At 45.1% G+C, this 23,069-nt stretch overlaps 1 protein-coding gene and 1 long non-coding RNA gene across 2 annotated transcripts; one reads left to right on the top strand and one right to left on the bottom strand.

The window, feature by feature from the left end:
* Positions 1–584: 584 nt before the first annotated feature.
* MED4 (mediator complex subunit 4) lies at positions 585–9,057 on the bottom strand. Its single transcript, XM_084529775.1, has 7 exons — positions 8,907–9,057; positions 7,175–7,241; positions 6,666–6,836; positions 6,238–6,295; positions 5,230–5,316; positions 4,220–4,351; positions 585–1,344 (listed from the first exon to the last, which is right to left on the bottom strand). The coding sequence occupies exons 1-7, from the start codon at positions 9,002–9,004 to the stop codon at positions 1,172–1,174; spliced, it is 786 nt and encodes a 261-aa protein (XP_084385901.1). The 5' UTR covers positions 9,005–9,057; the 3' UTR covers positions 585–1,171.
* A 1,376-nt stretch (positions 9,058–10,433) lies between these two features.
* On the top strand, positions 10,434–16,780 carry LOC311441552. The gene is made up of 4 exons (XR_014696031.1): positions 10,434–11,622; positions 12,251–12,336; positions 13,875–16,162; positions 16,425–16,780. It is a non-coding gene; the product is annotated as an uncharacterized lncRNA (long non-coding RNA).
* The last annotated feature ends 6,289 nt before the right edge of the window (positions 16,781–23,069 follow it).

The following is a 23,069-nucleotide window of genomic DNA, read 5'->3' as shown; positions in this document are numbered from 1 at the left end:
CTCCGGCCCGGGGCCTGCTCCTGCGGGGGCTCTCCATGGGCCGCAGCCTCCTCCAGGCCACATCCACCTGCTCCACCGGGGGCTCCTCCACCCATGGGGGGGCTGCAGCGTGGAGATCTGCTCCATGTGGGACCCATGGGCTGCAGGGGGACAGCCTGCTCCACCAGGGGCCTCTCCACAGGCCCCAGGGGAACTGCTGCTGCCTGCCTGGAGCACCTCCTGCTTGATTCTTCTCACAAAGGCCACCCCTGAGGCCCTCCACTACCAAAACCTTACCATATAAACCCAATACACCATCTCCAGGATGCCCAACCACAGTATCAGTGAGGTCTTGCAAACTGGCATGTCACATCACTGCCTCAGGATCCACACTTTTAGGTGTGTACTCAATAAGCTCAGCTGGAAAAGAGGCTTTCAGCTGCTGACTGCTCAGCTGCTTCTAATACTGACGCGGCACTTTGCAAAGGGGAAAATGGAGTACAAACTTCTGAAACTCAATCAGAAATCAAAAAAATGCTGGCACAAAATGTGCTGACTAATGAAGTTACCACATCTGAGATTAAAGTTAGCAAAATGCAACAAAGTAGCATCAAAGGTGAGTTTATTTATGACAAACCATTCATTATATATTACAATAATTACAAACTTTTTTTGCACCTTGCTGCCGTGTTTTTGTTCTCAGAACACAGTAGACGATCAAGAACATGGATTTCAGCAGTAACAAAAAAGATATTAAAATTACAAATTTTATGCCTCATTTCTGTGCCGTAGAAAAGGCTATCATCAAAAGAGTGAAGTTACTAACAAACATACAAGGGGATTCCCCTTACACCTTTTTTCCCAGGAACTTTTATCACCTAACATATAGTAAATATTTATATACACGTGCCCATCTCTTGCATACATACACATTCACACATTTACATAATCACTGGAAATTTGACATCGCTCCTCCAGCAGAAAGCTCCCATTTTACTTGAGCATCTAATGGGGGAAAAAAAATCTCAAGTTCATGGTTTTAGATCAGTCACCCTTCCTTTTTTGAGCCAGCTGCATCTTCTCCTTGCACGGGACTGCCAGCAAAACCGAAGGGTATTGCAGTCTGTGACTAACAGCATCCAACCTACCTTCACCACAGGAAAGGTCTAGTAGGGATACTGTCCCTCTGCACCTAGTCTGAGTCACTGCTGCTGCTCGAGGAGTCTGTTGACATAACTTCTACATCATCTTCGTTCTCTTTATTGTGTCCTGGAGGCTCCAACATGAAGTCATTACTGTGATTAGGAGGTAGCATGTTCATCGACATATCGCTTGACTGCCAAGGATACTGAGGAGCAAGCACGTCTGGAAACAAGGGGCAAAGTCAATCAAATATAATCAAATATCAGCTTTGTACGTCTACAAATCAAAAACAGAACTCCAGTGTAAAATTAAAACCAAATCTTAAAAACATGACCGATTTTTGGACAGTTGAAACACTCAAATAACACCTGGAAAACATCTCATGGTGGAGCCATTCTATCTCCGTAAAAGCCTTTTCTGCCAGAGTGGCCCATTTTTGTAAGTGGCTCAATCTCTCATCACTCCACATCAAAACAGTAATATTCAAACAGTGCTTTGAAGATGAAAAGCTCTATAAGAGCTGACTTAACAGGCACAAGCACCAGCAGTAATGAAAATGGCCACCCTGTCAGTATGCAAAAATAGATGAAAATATTAAAAAAAAAAAAAAAAAAAAAAAAAAAAAAAAAAAGTAAGGCAGATCACAAAAATTTAGACTTAAAGGTTTTGCCTGAATTTGGGTCAAACACCTTTGGTTATTCTTTTTCCAACAGCAAATATGGTGCACCAAGGAGAAGACAGTCCTATAACAAAACCAGGGCCAGTCAGTGAGGAATGCCCCATGGCACGCCAGCCAGCACAACCTCAGTTGCCTGACTTCTTTCAAATCTATTTCTTCTCATCTCCTACTTCCAAAGCCCTCCTTATCCTGTACTCCTCACGAATGTAAAGGGAATCCCTCCCCCTGCAACGCTTTCTTAATCTCTCCCTTCCTCGCACCCCAAATACCTCCCTCTTCAAAGCCACAGCATTCATCAGTATGCTATTTCTGCTCCCTTCCTTTTATTCAACGCTCCTACTGCTGTGTTTCAGCTCCTCTCACTGCCAGTCAACGTAGCTAAACTCTATCCCATGGAAGAAAGCAGGTAGCTCTTCCTTACAGAAGGAATTACAGATGATTAGAGTCAAAACTGAACAAAAACCCACCCAAACGAGACTTTCAGGACAGAAAGGGAGGGCCGTGCCAAGGCAGGAGGTCGCATACAGTAAACTTACTTTGCACACAAGAGTGGCTTCTGACCTTGAAGCCTCCAGACACCTGAGATTCCACGTCTGGTGCTACAACCACAGTCCCCTAGTACAAAATGTGTGCATGCCTGCATTATCTCACCGCACAAATCTGACTTACCACCAGATGTAAGGCCACAACACAGACTATATGCCAGTTCTCTGCCTGCTTTAGGAAGACTGACAGTGGCACCAGGTGGTTTTAACCCAGCTGTGACATTAGCCAACTTCATTTAAACCAGCTGAGACTGTAAACTGATGTTTTACATCCTGTGGCCATGTTTTCAACACCAGAATTAAAGTATCACTAAACCTGGTCAAAAGTGTGTACTGAACAGCCTCGGAGTTGTGAGGATACCCAGCAGCCCAGTGGCTGGCTCACAGGCTCATTAAGGACTCAGCAACTGGGCATTTCTCTGTAGAAGTCTCTGAAAGTGCTAATTATGGAATTTAGTCTTCTCAGGACACGCCCGCCACACACCAGCAAATTCAGGATCCCTACGCAAAATGCTGTGTCAGTCTCTTTCTTTTAAATTGAGGCTTTTCCCTCTTACCTGACAGTCTGGTAATTAGAGGATTTCCCCTGACACAGGAGACCCAGATTCAATCAACTCCTTTCCTTGAGTTCAAATCCCACTTTTTCCAGCCTCTCAAGAAGCCCAAAGGAGTGAGCTTTCAGTTCTAACAGAGACGACACTCAAACAAAAAGAGCAAGACTGACATAACACAGAGGAGCCAGCCAAAATGGGCTCTGCTAAAATTTAGGGAAACGTCCAAATTACAGCATGCTACATACAAGACACAATCTTGACACCTCTGACCACAGACCCATCTCCAGCACTTCCCTGACGGGTTACTGTGAAGAGACTTCAGGGCCCCGTTCCTTCTCCTCAGTTCACTGACTTGAATCCTACAGATTTCCCTATTGTATCCAGGGCCAGGGATTTAGAAAGGGAGATGATGCAGAACTTCAACTGACTTTCTAAGAGGTGACATGAGGATTAGGTGACTGGAAACATAAACTCCCAAGTTTATTGTTTCTCCAGTGGAGTTGCAATATAGGCATTTCTGTTGTTTGTGGGGTTTTTTGTTTGTTTGTTGTTTTGTTTTTGGTTTTTTAGTATTTTTTGTGTAATTTTTGAAAACAAGCTTTTCATAACACCTGCAACAGGCTTATCAGACAGTAAGAACTGTTACACATCTCCTCCGAATCCAAACTAAGAATTTTTCCACAATTTAGTCTATCCATGGTAACTTAACGCTGCAGAGCAACAGAACTACTGAATTCTTCATTAAGCTATTCATTTACCATTAAATTATATTATCACGTAAATGAATGAATCCCACCAAAGTCACTGAAAATGCCCTAGGCAATGCCCTAAGCAATTAACAAATCAAATCTTAATTCCTACACTCAGGGCACTGCCTCACCAGCAGTCCTTGCCAATGGCTTTTCAATCCAGAAATTCTAACCATTCTTGCTATGCAGAGTGTAAATTAAAGGAAACCAGGGGATGACAATAAACCTCCTGTCTTCTGAATACAGCTTTCACAATTTTATTGTCATCGCTAAGACAAGGTTGCTTTGGAAACACTTCTTTTTGATGTGATTTGATATCATTTAGTTTACAGCAATCTAGAGCAAGAGACTTGAAGGAACACTGAGTTTTGTTTATATTGACTTAGCTCTAGTGTCTGCAGTATGATTTAGCATGAAATAAGATGATGTAACTTTTGTTAACTCCATTGACTAGCCCTTCACTGCTACAGAACAACGTTGGCCATAATTTTTGTTATTTTAACTCTGATTTGCCACTGCTAAGTAACGTTTGTTCTGACATTAATATAACAGAAGCCTTTTTTTCCTTACCTGGCAGTCTGCCAGCTGCAAGGGCATCCCCTGGTAAGTGTCCATTAACCCCATTAGTGGATGGGTTGTTCATCTGACCCAAGAGGCCACTCCTCATTTCTAGATCTGTAGGATAGGGCCTACGTGGGTCCCCTTGAAAATAAAAAAAAAATTAACAATTGGCTTGCTCACGTTATTTTTCTCTCTTCAGTGCCTAGTTTCCTGATTAAAAAAAAAAAAAAAAAAAAAAAGTACTCAGGTTGAATCAGCAACGAGCATCACCCATATTCTGTTAAAATACAAGACCTTCCTTGTTCACTGGCACCTGGCAATGAACAAGGATTTAAGAATTTAAAGTACATTTTAAAAAATAATCCACATTTAGAAGATCACTTTGGTGTCTCTGCTACTTGACAGCTAAATAACAAGGACAGGGGATGAACAGATTGACAGCAGCCCTGAGGAGAACTGTAGGGTGCTCTTGGCTGTCAGCTCACATCCAATTTTTCAGTGAGCACTTGCAGCCCAGGAAGCCAACTGTATCCTGGGCTGCATCAAAAGCAGCATGGCCAGCAGGGTGAGGGAGGTGATTCTCCCTCTCTGCTCAGCTCTTGAGAAACTCCACCTGGCGTGCTGCATTCAGCTCTGGGGACACCCAACATAAAAAACACAACAGGGACCTGTTAGAGCACACCTAGAGGAGGGCCACAGAAAAAATCAGAGGGCTGCAGCATCTCTCCTATGAAGAAAAGCTGAGAGAGCTGGGGATGTTTTGCCTAGAGAAGAGACAGTCTCTAGGGAGACCTTCTGGCAGCCTTCCAGTACTTACAGTGAGCTTTTAAGAAAGATGGAGAGTGACTTTTACAAGGACATATAGTGATAGGACAACAGTTACTGATTTTAAACTGGAACACTGGAGATTTAGATTGGTTCTAAGATTGGTGAGAAATTGCATTATGTTAAAAACACTGTAAGGTCAAATACCAACCATGCTTTGTTATTTAAAAAAATATCAGAAAAATGTTATTTACCTGGTACCCACGTCAGTGGGGCACAAACAGCATTGCTAGCACTGATCCTATGGGCATATTTAATTATTTCTTCAGATGAAATGGCACCTGGAAGAAGGCAAAGAAAGTCACTGTATTTTTTAAGAGACTGCACTCTTCAGTTATTTCAGAACATTGGATACTGTCATATTGAAAACATTGGAAGTGTCATTTTGCCAAACATCAAGAGTGTTCTTCGAATGCAATGGCTGCTAAGAGCGCATGGGCTACACAAGAACGAGAGTTGCAGTGAACTGACTTTTCAGCCACGAGTTCAGTACGCTTTCCATGCCAACTGACTGCTCTCCAACCCTGTGAAAAAACACAAACCAACCTCTTTCATGGTGCAATTCAGCACTTCTGTTATGAAACTTTCTGTAGTAATTAAAATTTCTTTTTTTGATAATTGTAGATTATACATGTAGCACACCTTATTTAACAAATGCATCTATATTACAGGTAACTAAATCTTCATGAAAATCTTTGATTTTTTAGAAGAAAAATGACAAAATGATAAAAGATACTGTAAAGGAGACTAGAATTCAGTCTAGCTTGGCAAGAGCCACAGAGTAGCAGTAATTGATACAAATACCAACCAGTATCACCATCTGATCAGTCTTTCATATACAATGTTATTGTACAAAATACAAGCACACACAAATTATTTCCCTTATTTAAGTATTTGGACTGAGGCAATTTGCCTTTGGTAAGATGCTTACACAAGCAGATACACCACTATCAGTCCAAGAAGGGCATCAAGAAACTTGAATTCAAGTCTAATATTAAGATACGTTTGACACAGAAAATAATTCATTTCTGAAAAACACATTCTGCCTTTATTCTGTTGAAATGGTTTACAGGTTCATAATGAAGTGGAAATTTGTTTTATAGACAAAACATCTGAAATCTGCGGTGACAATATTAAAAAAAATAACTTGAGCTCACTAGCAACTTCCTTTACATCTGTGTTTGTGTATTATGGATACTCACCTTTTCTTGCCTTTTCAATTGATTTCAGCTTTTCCTTTGCTTGATAAACAGCTGTTGCCTAGTTGTAGGGAAAAAAAGAAATAACCAAAACTTAAATACATCTTTCATTTGCATATTTCTACATGAAGTCAGCTCTGTGAATAAACTGTTGCATTTAATTGCATTTTGAGAGAGAAACTACTCAAGGAACATTTTCAAAATAAACAGGCATAAAGTAGGTTTGGAAGCAAATTACCATTATAAAACTAAACTGAATACCATGATAACTAGACAGTATTTGACTACTGAAAGAAAAAAAAATAACAACACTAAAGCTCTCACAGTTTTAAATATTTAAATCTTCTCAAACTAACACAACACAGCCTTCTCCAGAACCATCTTTTTCACCACGTAGGCGCTCAAAAGCAAACACATCATTAAGAACTTACCAGAATATGCTCTGCTTCTTTCAGTTGCTTCTGCAGCTGCTGAATATCATTATCCCTCTTTTCTACCACCTTTTCTAAAAGCTGCATTTCGTGATGGATTTTCCCCTGGTCAACTGCCAACTTCATTAGTTCTTGAAACTCTCCATCTCTCTGAATCAGCAGCTCCAGGATCTATTAGACACGAGTTTTGTACAACTTTTAATTAGCTCAAGTAACAACATACCCTCAATTGTGCTGTAAAGAACAACTGACATCCACAAGAATATTTCTGTTTGCATGAAAAATGAAACTGAATTTCTTGCTCTTTTTGAAGAAACAACCTAGGAAGCACACAACAAATGAACAAACAAACACCAACATGAGGACCAAGAACTTTTTTAGTAGGGCCTCAGCATCACTATTGGCCTGAGTACTAGCATGGACAAAGGGAGAAAGTAAAAAATGGAAAAAAAGAAGTAAATCATAGTGCTCACCCACACAAAGAACTACAATTAATAAAGTCAGTTTACCTGGCTCTCTTCTCCTGGTTGTGGAAGTTTCTGGTTTCTTGAAATTGCCAAAATTTCAATCAGTTCCCTGAAAGGAAAACTGTGTGTTTATGCAATTTTCTAAGCCATTATTTGTAAATCACATCCCCATATTATCAAAGTATCTATATCATTATAAAAGCATTAGTGTACTTGAGTATTTTACAGTTTTATATTGTGGTGACGGCAGGGATTCTGCAACTAAAAGTAATTCTGTGAGTAGTTTCCTGACTGGAAAACGTTCTCTTTTTTGTTCTTTGAGCTCATGCAGTAGTTGTATATTTGTACTCAAAATGTGCTAAGTCCTTGCCAAACTGCATAAAACACAAGCAGAAGCTGAAAAAAAAACAGCACAAAAAATGCATTCATATCCTACTTTTACTGCCTTTGTTGCAAGAGGGCACGAAAGTTTAATTTGTCAACATTATTTTTGTTCTCCGTTTTTCCTCCACTTTTACTGCAGAGCAAATATCACACTTGGGTTTACAGCAGTTAAGTCTGTGCTTTCATACATTTTAGGTTTGTTGTGAAACTGCTTCTATAAAAACAGGTATTTCCACAATGGTACATTGGCTGTGTATCAAACAGACACAAACACTGAAAAACTGGCAATAACCTAGGGCTAGGTGAGAAGTGCTTCTCAAACAAACTTCTTGATCTTGCTTCATGGTACCCATTTACTGTTATGAAGAGCCATCAAGAACCTCAAAAGGGATTCAGTAAACAAAACCATGCTGCAAAAAGGCATTTTGCTATCAATTTGGCAAATGTGTTTGATTTCTAAGGCTATGGACAGAAGTACAGCACTGTGCAGGAGTACTTATTTATCCAAAGTAGAGTCCTTGGAACAGCACCGACCCTTTGCTTGGGCAGGAGCAAGCAGCTCAAGAAAGATATGACTAATATAGTAGTGGAGTCATAACCTTAAAATGACAACAGGTACTTTCCAAAAAGTCTGAAAAAATACCTTGCCGGTAAAGCTGTGAACAGTATCTTGGTCTAAACACCAAAATTGTTTAGCTCTATGGGGCTGTGACACCACTGATCAACAGGAGGACTGCCTTAAATACTGCTAAGGGATGCTCTGGATTCGCTATGGCTTCATTACAGTAGAACCAAGATGGAAAAAAAATGTTGTGATAAAGAGCACACATGTTTTTTTCCAAGGAGATTAGACATTCTCCAGCAACCCACGTCACAAGAAAATCTAAAACTTGAAATAACTAGAAATTAATTATGAACTTAACTAGAAAGACAGTAGCAGCTCAGCAGCATGGTTTCCTTGGGGCACCTGTGGTGGCTGTGGGGAGCGAGGCAGCCACACAGACAGCACGGGATGCTCCCTCGGAAAGTTTTCGGAAGCTCCTGCTCTTGTTGGGAGCAGGAAGGTAATTAAGGAGCCGTTTTAATTACGCTGCCAGCCGGGACACACAACATGGTGGCCAGCTTGGCTGGGGCTAGCAGCGTGGCCTCGCAGCAGCCGGGACCGCCACCTGAGCACCGAAACCACCTTTACCGCTGCCTTGGCAATGACCAGAAAAGCTTAAACCGCGAATTATGACTTTAGCGTGATTTGCATTGAAAAATAAAAAAAAAGGAGGGGGAGGGGGCACGAACACACGCCTACCCCGAGCCCCTCGCGCCCCTCGCGCCCCCCGCTCCCTCCCACATCCCCACACCCATAGCAGGCAGCAGCGGGGGCAGGTCACGGTACCTGGCCAAGAGCTCCAGGTCCTCCAGCGCCGCCAGCAGCCGCTCCCGGGTGCTGCTCCGCTCCCCGCCGCCCGCCACCGCCGCGGCGGCCGCCGCCATTACGCTGCCGGCGGCGGAGGGGGGGAGAGGAGGAGCGCAGGGCGCATGCGCAAGGCGGCTCCGCGGGGAGGGAGGCGCCGCCGCCGCCATTACGCTGCCGGCGGCGGGAGGGGGGGAGAGGGAGCTGCGCAGGGCGCATGCGCCCCAGCGGGGAGGGGAGGTGGGAAGGGGCTGAGGGGAGCGATGGCTCCCCTGAGGGGAGGGGGATGGCGGCTGTGTGGGGGCGCCCTCTGCTGGAGCTGGGGCGGGGGACAAGCGCCTGGGGCTGTGCTGGAGGCGTTTTGGGACCCAGGGTTTCCACAGGAAAGCCTCCTGATTGAGATTTAGATGTGCTCTAAAGGTTTAGAAAGCGAACTGCGAAGAAAGGGCTTGCGGCTTAGCGTTTTTGCCTCAGTGTCTGAGGGGCTTGATGTCTGAAGATCCCTTAGGTGCTCTATGCAAAGGGAACAGTTAAGTCCCTGACATTGCACATGTAACAACACCCCAAGCTTTACGTAGAACAGAGCCAAGAGCACCTCGTACCTAGGCCTTCTGTCCCATAAGCACAACCTAGAGGAGACACGACCTCCCCATGGAGGCTAACGGCACCTCCGCCTCCATTACCCAAGCCTACGTGCTGTCATCAGACAGTGGGGCAGCGAACATGCAAATCCTGCCCTCGGTCCTGCCGGCAGCTGAGCTTTAATTAAAAAATACTGTTTGGCATTTGTGTCTTTCAATGTTGCTGCATTGGGGCTGGTGCTGTCAACAGGCCGCTAGCTCTGGGTGGGGTCGCAAGTGAAGCCAGTGGAATTTTTGACGTTTGTGAAACTTTTGGTAATGGGAAGACATGGAGACGGTAGGTGGAGGGCAGCTAAGGGAGTGAAAACGAGCCCGGGGCCAGGGTTTGTAGCAGGGGTAAGCACTTCCACAGAAGAGCACGGAGTCCCCAGGCTCCACATTCTTCTGTTGCCAGCAGGCAGCTGCAAAACCCGCCAGCAAACAGAGATTCCCTTCTCCCTTGATGAGAGAAAGCACTAGGCGAACGATAACATCTCTGGCTGTTCTGGTATTTACTCTGAATATCCTTTTTTACCTTCTGTAATAAGTATGTCCCTGAGAAATTTACACTTATTAAGAAAAAAAATGAAAGGAAAGAAACTCATTAATCAACGGTTCTTCAAATTGCGGTTTGAATAAACGATTCGGCATTATGAGATTCGTGATAAAGTAATGAGATTTGGCAACCCTGAGAAGAAGATAACTCTGCCAACAAGAGTTATTTAAAATTCGTTTACAATGTACAACAACCCTCAGAGTCCTGATTGCAGATAGTTTGGGAATTCTCTTTAAACTACATAGCAGATAAAAATCTCACCAAATAGTTCCACTCTTTAAATAACTTTTTCTTTTTTCTTTTTTTTTTTTTTTTTCCCAGTATTTCAATGATTTTGTTCACGGAAGGATATAATCAGTGGTGCTGTCTGGTTGTGCATCCACTTCACTGATTTGTTAGAGCGTCTGTACGGGTGCAGAAACAGAAGGAAATAGCAGCTCCAGAAAATAAAGCAATCCTTCTGCTAAATCATTTCCTTTCTCACATTCATTTTGGCACCTGAATGATTTAGACCTGAAGGAGTTCTAATACATTTCAGGGCAGTAAGAATAGTTTTGCTAGACCCAAAGCTTGCAGCATTAATTGGATGCCAGAACTTGACAGGCCAAGGAGTGGATGTCTGTTGTAGGAGGCTCCTGCAAGCTGATTTTCCCTCTCCGTCCTGGTGCCCAGGAACCTGTTGCTTTGGGTTTTTGACCTATTTTGACAGCAGCTCTTCTCCTGCCCACCCATGCTACCAGGCTTTCACTGGAGCAGATCCTTCTCCCCAGACAGCTGACCTCCTTGAGGCAGCACGGACGTCTGGCAGTTTTCTGGTGTCCCTTTCCTTCCCCAGTCCTTGCCCTGTGGATGCAGCAGTGGCTGTGAAACGCAGGTTCCCAGGCAAAGGCTGAACTGGAGCTCCTGCCTCTATGTGGGAGGACAGGCTGAGAGCAGAGGCATCAGGGAATGCCTCCCTGTGCTGAGACACAGAAAGGCATTCAGGCTGTGTCCTTCAGGACAAAGGGGAAGGCTGGGTGAAATGGGCTTGAACCCCAAATTTGCCCCGTGGGCCCGCTGGTTGAAGTGGATGATTTGCTGAATAGGCTTCTGAAACAGCCATCCAAAACAAGAGAGCCTCTGTTTCCCCCGTGCTGGTTCCTCTGTTTCCTCAGTTCTTCAGTGCTTTTGGCCTTCTTTCCCCTGAGTAAACTTTTTTTCATAATTGTGTTGGTTTTGAGCCAGCCCTGCTCCTTTAAAGCGTATGCCTTTCCTGAATAACTAAGCATTGTTCCCTCATTTTCTTCAGTCATCTGAGAAGATTTTATGTTGTGTGGCCACGAACGCATCTTTCCATGCACAGCGAGTTTATTGGACATTTCGGAGCTCTGTGATTTCAGACGGTCTTTTCAACGGTATATTGAATATATGATTAAGAAGCAGTTAGCACCAACAAAAATAGTGCTTTTTTATCCACTTAACTTGAGTCTTCTTCCAGAATGGACCTTTAATGACGATCTGCAGAGCAAACTGATTTCTACAGGTACAGACGCATGAGCAGCTGAGCTGATCTGATGGTTCACCAGCCCTGAGAAGCAGAGATGCTGCTGGCTCCTCCCCAGCCGCAGATTTTCAGTCTCCCTTAGGATCCTCCTTGGTGCTTGTCATATGCTTCCACGAGCCCCTTGGACTCCATTACAAGCCCCCCAAAAAATGAATTTTGTTGTTGTCGTCGTTGGGTTTGTTTCCTGCTGGGTGAGGGAGTGAAAGCTGCTCGTGAGCACGCAGCCAGGAGCAGAAGGGGTGGGAGGAAGAGGGTGTTGTCCGTGAAAATGGCAGGTCACCCAGCCTCAGCTGGTAAAACCACGCCATCAGAGTGCGGTTTGATGTTTCGGCTATTTCAGTATGACTGCGGGTCAGTGCTGAAAAGTGCAGTCTTCCCCATCTGTCTCCAGCCATGCATTTTGTCTCGTTCCTCTTTACATGACAGAGTGCAGAGCAAATCGGGTGGGAAGGAGTTCAGTGGAAGAGCTTCACTGTTCTCGTGGACTTGTCTGTCTGACGAGCTCAAGCTCGTTGAAGCAATTGGCATCAGGGTAGCCAGGGCAAGAGGGATGCTTCCCTTGTTCCTAGTTAAGAGGAATTCACACCTCTGATTCTTCTGGTTGCAGGATACTGCCGGGATTTAACCCCTCACTATTCACGAACTGGAGGATCACCGTACCTCCAACGTCAAGCTGTGCAGAGCCCAGCTCAGGTGCGTGTTTCAGCCTGCGCGTTTTCCAGGCTCCAGTGCTCTCCGTTTGTCATCTTGTTTACATACTCCAGACACCAAACACCAAGTGCTCAGTTGGCGTGTGGTGTGCCACACCTTGAAATACTAATGGAAGCTGCTGCCTCCATGAGATACGCAACTCCTGAAGGCTCTCAGGTGTCTGACCACGTGTAATAAAACAGCACAGATAAAAAGGCAGCAGGGCAAGCGAGAGCAAGGACACAACAAATACTCACAAATCCACTTCCCCTAGATAATGTAAAAATAAAATCCTTTCTGTGAAATGTAAACTAAAATAGAAATTAAACATCTTGAGCGCTGTTTGGGAGGATGCCACCGCTGTACTTTGGCCTGTGGAAAAGAGAATGATCATCCCTTATTTGTCAAGCTGTTTACATCATTAATATTTTTAAATGCCTCTGATAAACCATCCCTTTCTTACTGCTATTTAAAAAGAAATCTTTACTTCCCTGCTCTCTTTGGGGTTGGATAGCGATTTTAGACTGATGAGATAAGAGGAAAAAAAAAAAAAAGTGTTTTTGCTTAGCCAGTGTAATTCAAAAATAGGCTAAAAATGAGGTATAAATAGATGGCGTTATGAGCCAAAGCTTATTTTTTTTGTGGAAGGAGTGTGAAACACTCATACATATGGCCAAAACCAGCGTTTGGTACGCCGTTCCAGACTGTTCCTGAACAAAATTAGCCCTGCTTTGTGCTATATTAAACCCGAGTTACACTGATTTCTGCTGGTGGAAATCTCGGCACGGAGCCCTCAGGACAGGAAGGCACCCAGGCAGAAAGCAGTCGCGGCTTTCGGTGTGCCGGAGGGCTTCCTGGGGCCACTGCTGCCTGGGAAGGAGGAGGTGTCGAGCGGGAGAGAGAATCAGAACTGGCCCTGGATAGTGCGGGGGGAGAGAAAATGTCATTTGAAAAGGGAAAGCTTGTTTGACAGCTTGGCCACTAGAGATGTTCACAGTCCTGCCAAGCGTTCCCAGGAAAAAAAAAAAATAAGAAATTTGGGGGCAATTAAATATGAGAGCTTCTCCCTCACCAAGCTAAAGTTAACACAGCTACTTCATAAATAATCTAATTAGGGATAATGAGCCTCCTGGGATAACCCCCCAACACATATGAATGTCGAGTTTTCATTAAGTTAAACTTGTTTATTTGGAAAAAAAAAAAATCTGACTTTCCTTGTGGCTCCTGCCTTAACATGTTTACCAAACACTACTGGGACACTTACACAAGCTTCTCTAGGCTGAAATTTACAGTTGTTTACTTCCCTTAAAAAAAAAAATAAATCCAAGGGCAGTGATCACAGCAGAGTCCCCGCTCTCCCACGTGGTGAATTCCAATGAGGCTGACAGGAGTGGTAATTTGCTTCTGATGAACTCTTCCCACACCTCCCTCATCCCTTTCTTGTGCCCCATTGCCTGCTAAAGATCGAAGCTGTCACCTCTTCCCATTCAGACTAGGTCACCTGTCTTTTAACTGCCTGAGTTTGTCTGCTGATCTCCAAGGTGCTGCTCGAAGTTTCACCTGGTTCACAGGAACACAACTTCCAGACGGCTTTTAAATACCTGCAGCTGACACCAGCTCCAGCCCAGGAGGTGCAGAAAGAGCAGAGCAGCAGCCAGAAACAGCGGGATCTGGTTTAAATTAGCTGTGAGCACCGAGTTCTTGGCTGAGGATAAAATTAAGATTTATTTAGAAAGCTACAAGAGCAGAAATAAAGGGGAAAAAAAAAAAAAAAAAAGTGGTTTTCCTCCTAGCAGTTGGAGCTGGGAAGAGGTAAAATTCCTCGTGAAAGATGAGTCTTGGGAGAAGTGAGGCAAGCTTTTATTGGCAGCTGAGGAAACAGCACGACAAACTATTCCAAAAGCAATTACGGGGTGACTTGGACTGAGCAACCGAGCAGGATCCCAGGGGAGATCCTGAAATCTGCCTGACTGCTGACAGTGCTGGTGCCACGTGAGGCGAGGGGAGAGCGCGAAGCTCCTAACCCTGGGAAAGGCTGTTACAGTCGCTGCGTGAAGACAGCCACAGGGCCCTCTACTTCAGGACTCTGGCATGTATCTGGACCACAACGTAGCATCCAGAAAGCAAGCCCGCTCTTCTTTTAAATGCTGGCAGGTTTATCATGTCTGTGGATGCGTTGTTGGTGGGGCCACGTGAGGAGTTATTTCCGTAGTGCTGAGCATCCAGAAATGCAGACAGCACGCTGAAGTCATTCTTTCTTAGTGGCTTTACAGATTCACCTCACCTGCTCACAAAAACAGCAGCATTCCCAATGCAGACGCAGAGAGTGCACCTCAAATTCACACCAAACCTCTCCCCAGCAGGTAAATCCTAACTGCAGTTCACGTTTCCTTGTGTCATGGCTCCTTTTCAGCTCAAACTACAGCACACTTTCGACGTGAGGTCATTAAAAGCCACGCAGTTGTATCGTGTCACCCCGTGCTAGGTAGGTGGCAGTCAATGAAAATAATCTGCCAAGAGTTTATGTGTAATTAAAATAATTGTAGCACTGACATCCAGGACATTTTGAAGCCTTGTTATTGTTTTTTTGTTTTGTGTTTTGTTTGTTTGTTTGTTTTGGGGGGGTGTTTTCTTTTGCCTGTTCAATCTAAGCTCCTTGTGCCAGGAATTGTCTCTCGTGCCTCGTAAGGGCACAGGGGCTTGTTCAGACGCAAGCTGCTTGTCAGAATTTCATTATATGGCAACGCCAGTGCTGGGAAGTGCTTCATTAAGAGCCGCTTTGCAGGCATGAACTCGGGCACATAAAGCATATATGCAAAATTCACTGTGGAATAGAAGACATGAAAAGCAACTGGCACCATCTGTTGCATTTTTCCAGGCCCTGGAGAGTGTCATGAGAGGAGAATAACTCACATGTTGCTGTTTCTCTTAACCTCACAAAATTCCTTTCCTCCTCCCTCACCTTCCCTGCTGCCCCCCCCTAGGAATATATTCCTTGCAATAGGAGGGAAGGTGGCTGGGCTGGGCTCCCACATAATTCCCGTCCCCAGGTGCTTCGCAAATTGCATTTCATCACCCTGAGATTATCTGGCAGTCAGCTTGGCAATGAAAAGGACGGCGTAGCAGCGAGTTACACGCATTGGCAGGCAGCGTGCCACGAAGCTCACCCCAGACAGACGTCTTGCTCAGTCGTCTGCCTCTTCCCCCACAGAACCCCTTGTGCTGCTGATTCTCCCTCCTCTCTGATCTCGTTCTGGTTGCTCAGTGCCTGAGTCATACCCCTTGGGATAAAAGCCACCTTCACTCCCAAATTCAACGGCCACCTTCCCTTCCAAATTCAGGCCTCGAAGATGAAGCGTTGTGATACTTGAAGAAATGAGGGCTCAATTTTGCCAAGGGTTGACCTGATGAAGTGCCGAGCGTTCTGCCCTCAGCCTACCTGTCCCTGTGTTTAGCTTCAGGCTTTGGACTCCTTGCTCATCATTAATTAGGTATTTAAGCTCTTTGGTAGCCTGTAGCCTGAACGCACAGCATCTGGCAGATTGAAGCCTTGCTGTAGGTAGCAATATACCGTACTCTCCCTGCCAGCACCGACTAAAATGTTTTATTACATACAGCTTTAAGTCAAGGAATCTCACAGGGTACGTCTTAAACTGCAGAACCCAGAAGCGCTTCCACCGTGGTCCCAAGTCTAGACACAGGTCTTTTGGGTGTGCACCAACTTCTCCTCTTGCCTCACCCACTTCTCCACTCCCTGGTTTCATGGGAAATAAACTCAGGCCAAAAGACAAGCACGAGACATTCCTCCAGACCCTCAAGCAAAGAAAAGGTAAGCGAGAAACGTACTGTGGAGTCTTCTAGCTCTACGCTGCAGATATAGCCACGTGCCCACTGTTGTTTTAGAGACTTAGAGTCTCCTTTTCTGTTAATTCAAACTACCAATCTTAGAATACCATTTTAAAATTTTATTTTTTTTCACAAAAAATAGGTATTTCGTAAACAACCTTGCTTATGTCTCTGTGAAAATGCTATCCCATCCCGCTCACACATCCACAGCGTGGGATTTCTCCTTCTCTCTCTTCATCTATCAGATGCCTTGCAAAGGTGACCCTTGCTCACTGGGGATCCACATCAAACTCCTGTCTTGTGAATTTGCACTTGCCTTTGGTTTTGTCAAGAAATGCAGAATTTGAAAGAGGGAAAAGTGTCTTTATATGTGGTAACCTAATGCTACAGAGTATTGTAAATAAGAGAAGGATTCGATTCAGGTTTGTAAGATTATTTATGCAAGGACATGATACAGAAAGCATATTCTGACATAAGCAGTTAGAAATGGGCTTTGGGCATTGAAAATTCTGCCCTTATCTTAAAAATTTTTGCAGAGAGACTTTTGTTTTGCTTTTTCACATGATTTTAGTGTCTATTTGTTGCAGTCTTCAACCAAGTATTTGCTGTTAATGCCACGTGCCTGATTACCTCAAGGCTTGTTTTTATCAAAACAAAAAGCTGTGGTTTGTTTCAACATCTGAATATCAGAGGTGTGTTTGCTGCAGGAGCCATGCAGTGCCCCCAGTTTCAGACTGACCTCTGGCCATCCTACGTCCTGGTGGAATAACAACATCACGTGCTCACTTCCAAACACCTGACAGGCACCGATTTTCCAAAAGTAACAGTATGTGGCAAGGGAATCTGGCCCTCCATCAAACCCGATTGCTTCTATCTTCTGGAGAGATGACAAACTTCTATTGACAGAAGGAGAATTGAAACAAGTCCTTTCCAATTTGAAGTTTCACACTTCTGCAGGAATATGCTAACCAGAGTTTGCTGAAAATAAAATGGAAAGTGATGCGGAAGCTCGAGGAACTTCACGTGCTATATTCAAAGCCAGGCTGTGAGCGGATTTCTTGAAATACCAAATTTTAACTGTAAAGAAGCTGTCAGAATGCATCACATATGAACACAGAAAGATGTTACAGGCTGCAGGGAGATGAATATCTCTGATAAGAAAAACAACCCAACTGGCATGTGGAGGAACGCTTGAAGCCTCCTTTGTTATGACTACAGTGAAAATACACATCTATTTTTCCTAGGATAACAAAGTGTTCATTCTGGATCCTGCTCAGAGCTGTGGGGCATTTCCAGAGTGTTATTAGCAACCGTGCAAATGCCTCGTGTTTTTGAAAAATCAAAGGAATTAGTGAGCAAGGAGAATTAATACCTTCCCTATAGCCTTGCCCCAGGATTTGCGTATGTGTTTTCCTTTAAGGAGGCCCTGAATAAAAAATGCAATCTATGCTGGAATCAAGGCCTGGCGCCTGAGACCTCCATCTCGCAGGGGAGCACCTCTATAATTAAGATCCAAAGTTGAGGCTCCTGTTGTTGCTCGGGGTCTTGTTGGCTGGCTGATTCTTCCGTGCTTTTTTGCCCAGTGGGCGCTGCTGCAGGAGGGAAGGCTCGTGCTTCATGGCCTCTTAGCTCCTGAACAAGGAGCTTTGAGAAGAAGGGAGCTTCAGGTTTGAACAGTATCCCTCTGGGGAGGACCCAGATAGAACCCCCAATTTTTAAAATTTTATTTTTTGTGTGGATAACAAGCCACTACGTATTTATATAATAGATAAAAAAGCCACTTTCTCCTTGGAGGCCACATTTGTTCCCCAGGGCAAGAGCTAGTTGCCTAAATCTAGAAGCGAATGAATGGAAGAAGGCATCAAAATATGTTCCAGTCTCCCATAAAGTCTAATTCTGGGAAGAGGAAGAATCTCGGCTCTCGTCTTTGCCTTCTCATTTCATGCTGGCTGGTTTCAGCAGATGCTGCTCTCCCTTATTCAGAGGTTTTGTTGCTAGGAAAAAGATGCACCACTGCCTAAGTCTCCCTGTTCCTGGAAGAGGAGAGAGATGCCTAAATCAAGCCCATGAATCACAGTCCTTGGGTACCTGCCTACAGATAATGCACACAGCCCGAGTCCCGCTCTGAGTCTTCCCTTTTTGTTCTGGTGCCTAAGCTTAAAAACATGTCTAACACAAATAGTAAAAATAAAATAAAATCACAGAGAAGTTAGTTAAAAAGGCAAAGTAGCTTTTCTCCTTGTTTATGCCATCAGCTAAATGTTCTTGCCCCTTCCTGTGCATGAGATGGACTTGTGCAGCGGTCCAATCCAGAAAACAGACTCCTGAGGAAACAAAGCACTTTCTGACAAGTGAGATTTCTAGCTAGATCAGCTCCCTGAGCTTGGTTCATCTTCTGGTTGTTCTGGCACCAGTGTCATGCAAGACACGAGGCCAAAATGTGCAGGGAAGGAAGAAATGTGTGTGAGGAGGGAGGGGAATCAGGCAGCAGCAGCCCAAATTTAGAGCAGCTTATGCTGTGTTGGAATCGTACCCTAAGGTACAGTTTGGGCTGTGATCTGCCCAGTGGGTTGCCATCATCCATACCTCCTGTAAAATAAATCTGGCTGAACTGCGCACCAATTCCCAAAATAGATGAGATATCATCCACTGCAGGGTTTTGTGATACCAAAAAAAAAAAAAGAAAAAAGAAAAACAGAAAAAAGACTTGGCAATGAATGAGGCCCAAGGGTGGGGTTTCATGTGATGCTGAACACAATTTAACAGCTTGCTGCTGCTGGCAGGGGGCTGTTCATCTTTTTTCCCTCTGCACTTCCTCCCCCACAGCCACATGTCGTTAATGCTTCCCCTGCACCATCCAGCATTTAGTTAGTGAGTGGCCAGTTTGTCTTCTAACCCCATCAGAAAAGAAAAGAAAAGCCAGTGGAAAAGTGAGTGGTTTGCTGCCCTTAGGAGCTCAGGTGGCTTGCTCGATCCCTTGGCTTGGTCAGATGAGCACCACACCGGGCCAAATCCATGAAAGGGGCAGGAGGTCCATCAGCGAGCAGGATCAGAGCCCGTTGGCGATGGTGAGCTGCTGGGTTGGCTCCTCTTGCTGCCAAACTGCAGCCCAAATCCTCTTGGACTTCTCTATCCGAAGCACAATATCCGAAGGCACGCAACTGCTGCGGCAGAGCCCCGCCAAACTTTTCTGCTACAGACTGTGGGCCAAAGGGATTTGCAAGGTCCTCGTGGTCTGAAGCACCAGCTTTGTTCCCGGCTCTTGCTGGCAGCTTGGGCGTGGTGTAGGCCAGCGGCGCAATGTGCTTCCCCTCTGGGAAATTTCTGCTTGCTAAGGGAGCAATCTAATTACGTGCTCGAAGCTTTTGGAGAATCTGTAACGCCAGCCCCCTGGAGGGAGCTGCAGTAATCCAGATGCTAGGCAACAATGGGAGGAAATGCTGTGCCGGGGCCTGCTTGAAGGAGGAAAGAATGTCACTTCAATGACAGAATGCCTGCTTGAGGACTTCCTCTCCTTCAGCAGCGATTCCTAGCGATCCCTTTGTTAAGAGGAGCTGACATTTTGCTCGCTGTCAGGTCGCAGTTTTTACAAGTGGCTCTCACAACAGGCCCAGCCTGTCTCTGCTGGCATTTATAAGCCCTGAGATTCACGGATCAGTTTCACAGGTCACGGGTCCGGCCCTTCCCTGTTCCCCAAACAAAAGTGATTTCACTTGGCCGACAGTCAGGAAGAAAGGAGAGCTCTTTTGCCCCTGAGGAGCAGCACACTCGGAGCAACTGCAATCTACAAAGCCATCCACATTCCTCAGACAGAAAAACAACCCTCCCTGCCCCTGAACCTGGGACAGGATCCCCTCAGAGCCCTTGAAACTCATGACAGGATCCCCTCAGGGCCCTTGAGACCCACAGCAGGATCCCCTTAGGGCCATTGAGACCCACAGCAGGATCCCCTCAGGGCCCTTGAAAGTTATGACAGGATCCCAGCAGGGCCCTTGTGACCCACAACAGGATCCCCTCAGAGCCCTTGAAACTCACAACAGGATCCTCTCATGACCCTTGAGACCCACAAGAGGATCCTGCCAGGGCCCTTGAGATCCATGACAGGATCCCCTCAACGCCCTTGAGACCCACAGCAGGATCCCCTCAGGACCCTTGAGACCCACGCCAGGATTCCCTCAGGGCCCTTGAGACCCATGACAGGACCCCCTCAGGGCCCTTGAGACCCGCTGTGGTGCTGTAGAAGCTGTGGTGGAGGCGGGGGAGCCTTTCCTCCTCTCCCATACACGCACAACATGAGCGTGCCAACTCCCTTCACGCTGCAGTCCGTTTCCCTCAGCGAAAGCTCCTCTGAGCAGTATATTCACTGGGCTCCTACCAACAGCATCTGCTGCGGAGCTACTGTTGAGCACATAGCGAAGCCACAGGAGCTCCAGGCTCCAGTTTATTCCTCACAAAGTCACTCGACTTATGTGTTTCTTGGCTGTCGAGGTCTGCAAAGAGGATGCTTTGTGCCAGAAGTTGGGAAGTGCATGCATTTCAGTAACGTAAAGAGGGATTTCTGAGGAGGAGGCATCCCGGGTCTCTTGCTGAGGGTGCAGGAAGCAGCTCTAGGTCACTGGTGGCACAACAGAGCTTCTGTGTTTTCATGCGAGGTGGTGGCTCCATATTTTTTGCTCCTCTACAGCTGTGCCACAGCGTGCATGGCCTCCTCTGCACCCCGTTTCAGGACCTAGCTGTGCACAGGGTGGTGCACGCAGGCTGGAGGGCGACTTGCTGTGGCTGCCTGCAGTGCCTGGTGCGCAGCCTGCTCTCTGAGAACGCGCCTGCCTGAGGCCTGCAGCAGGAGACTTCAGATGTGCTTATCATTAAAATGTGGTTAACTCGGTTTCCAGCCCGGCTGAACGTTTACAGTTAAGGAGGACGTTGTGCAGTGAAATCATACTTTTGTGTTTATTTATTTTTAGCTTTGATGGTAATTACGGTGACGCAGTCGTGCGCTGGGTGGATGTGTGCGCTTGTGTCTGTCTGGCTTTGCTTTGCAAATATCTCCTGCCCATTTTCATCCCAGTTTCTCTTAGGGCTAGTGGCTTCAAAGCTACTAGGTCCCTATGCACTTCATGAAAACAGACAGTTGCATACAGCACAGGGAAAGGCTACAGCCTTACACAGAAGGAATTTTATAGCATCAAGCCAAGCCATGTTAGTCATGAAAGAGTCTACACAGGAAAGCAATATTACATGCCCTAACCTCCTAAGAAGCTTCAGTCAGAGTTGGCACCACCAGAGGATCTCACCATGAGATGAAAATGAGTCGGAAAACAGGTTTCATTTGCTGTGTGCCATATGGAAATGGTTATTTACTTATGAGAGTAAAAATTAAATACTAATTTTGTCTCCCGCTCTTGCCTGCTCTCTTGCTTTGCTTCCTTTTCTACAGTTCTGTGATACAGAACCTGATCCTACGTGACCAGGAGGAGACGGCTGATACCTATGGACAGAGGGATTAATTTTAAGAGCATATGTATTAAGAGAAACTTACCATTTGGATTTGAAAAGGGAATATTTTATTTCCCATAGTTTTCTCTGTCTTTTACTTAACCACACATTGGTTAGGTGTTAGCAGGTATGTGATGGATGGACTGTATGTCTATCACTAAAATGATAAAAGATACTATTCCAGTGGGTGAATTAAAAGGCTTTCTTGGGGAAGAACACAGTAAAACTGTGCTAGTTTTGAACTTTGGGTGGTCTTCTAGCTACTTGCAACAAAACAATCTCTTATCTTGTGGTGAGGGCCTCACCTTCCCAAAACTGAGTGTAGTACTGACTTTCTCATCAGGACAAGTGCTAACAGAAATCTAATATACATTTCAGTTGCCAGAAGAAATAAAGTACGTGTTTTTATGTGCGCTGCTGGTGGCTTTTACTGTCTCTGTCTTGGCAGCAGTATGTCAATCCCTTAAGTATGCAAGCAACTCTACGCATATAAATATTCGCCAGATCTTCTCGAGTGTTCAGAGGTCTGTGGCTTCACAGAGCAAATACATATGAGAATGCAGAGACGGATGTTGTAATAATTAATCACGCTGTAGTTTTACATATATAATAGAATGTAATAGCATTGTAATTTCATTATTATGAGTTATTCTGTCGGCTTCAACACATTTATTCATGTTACTAGACGAATGCACCGTGCTCCCTATGCTGCTGAAGTAAGCAGTGAATGTCCTTTGGAACTGGAATTTGAGCATCCAGGCTATTAAACTGGAAGAAAGATCCCTGACATGGGATCCTGCCAGAAGGATCTTGTGATGCTTGACATAGGCATGCAACCTTTTCCCATACAGTTCCTGGATGCTGTGTGGAAATCAGTCAGGGACCAATTGCAACGAGCAGTTGGGAAGCAACTACCCTGTTTTGGGAAAGAAAAGAGTGCAAGAGAATGGGTATGGGTTGTTCCAGCACAGGGGGCCTCAGTGGGATCATGACCATATTTAATTTGCTAGTATAGGCACAGCCTTAATATCTTGCAGTTGCTAACATGGATACAGCTCATGTGAACTTGTGAGGTTTACAGTACATAAAGAAACTCCTTTAAAGTCTGACTAATTATCTGCAATTCTTGCTTATCCGTTTTGTTCATTTAAAGATGGTTTTAGCATCAGTTCCTCCTTCGCTTTTAAGGCCCAGCTGTCAGCATCTCCCGTCCCCACAGCTCACCCATAAACCAAGGTAGCCTCCTTATGCTCCCCTAGGTAGCAATGACGTCGGCAAGTATTGCAGGAGCACTGCAGATCTGGGAAGAAAGGCCTGAACTCGGCTTTGGCAGATTTAAAAGCCTGTCATCTCAGTGCAGGAACAAGCCTGTGTAAGAGAGGATTAGCTCAGAA

The sequence above is a fragment of the Aythya ferina genome (assembly GCF_964211825.1).
Source record: "Aythya ferina genome assembly, chromosome: 1".
In the NCBI taxonomy this organism is placed as follows: Eukaryota; Metazoa; Chordata; class Aves; order Anseriformes; family Anatidae; genus Aythya; species Aythya ferina.
The sequence above is the reverse complement of the archived record's forward strand: the minus strand, read 5'-3'. Positions and strand labels throughout refer to the sequence as shown.

Excerpts from the sequence above, each read along its gene's own strand:
- MED4 (XM_084529775.1), bottom strand. The coding sequence starts at position 9,004 with ATGGCGGCGGCCGCCGCGGCGGTGGCGGGCGGCGGGGAGCGGAGCAGC. Across the intron at positions 7,242-8,906 it reads GACCTGGAGCTCTTGGCCAG|GGAACTGATTGAAATTTTGG; the intron begins GTACCGTGACCT and ends TTTTCCTTTCAG. Across the intron at positions 6,837-7,174 it reads AACCAGGAGAAGAGAGCCAG|ATCCTGGAGCTGCTGATTCA; the intron begins GTAAACTGACTT and ends CGTGTCTAATAG.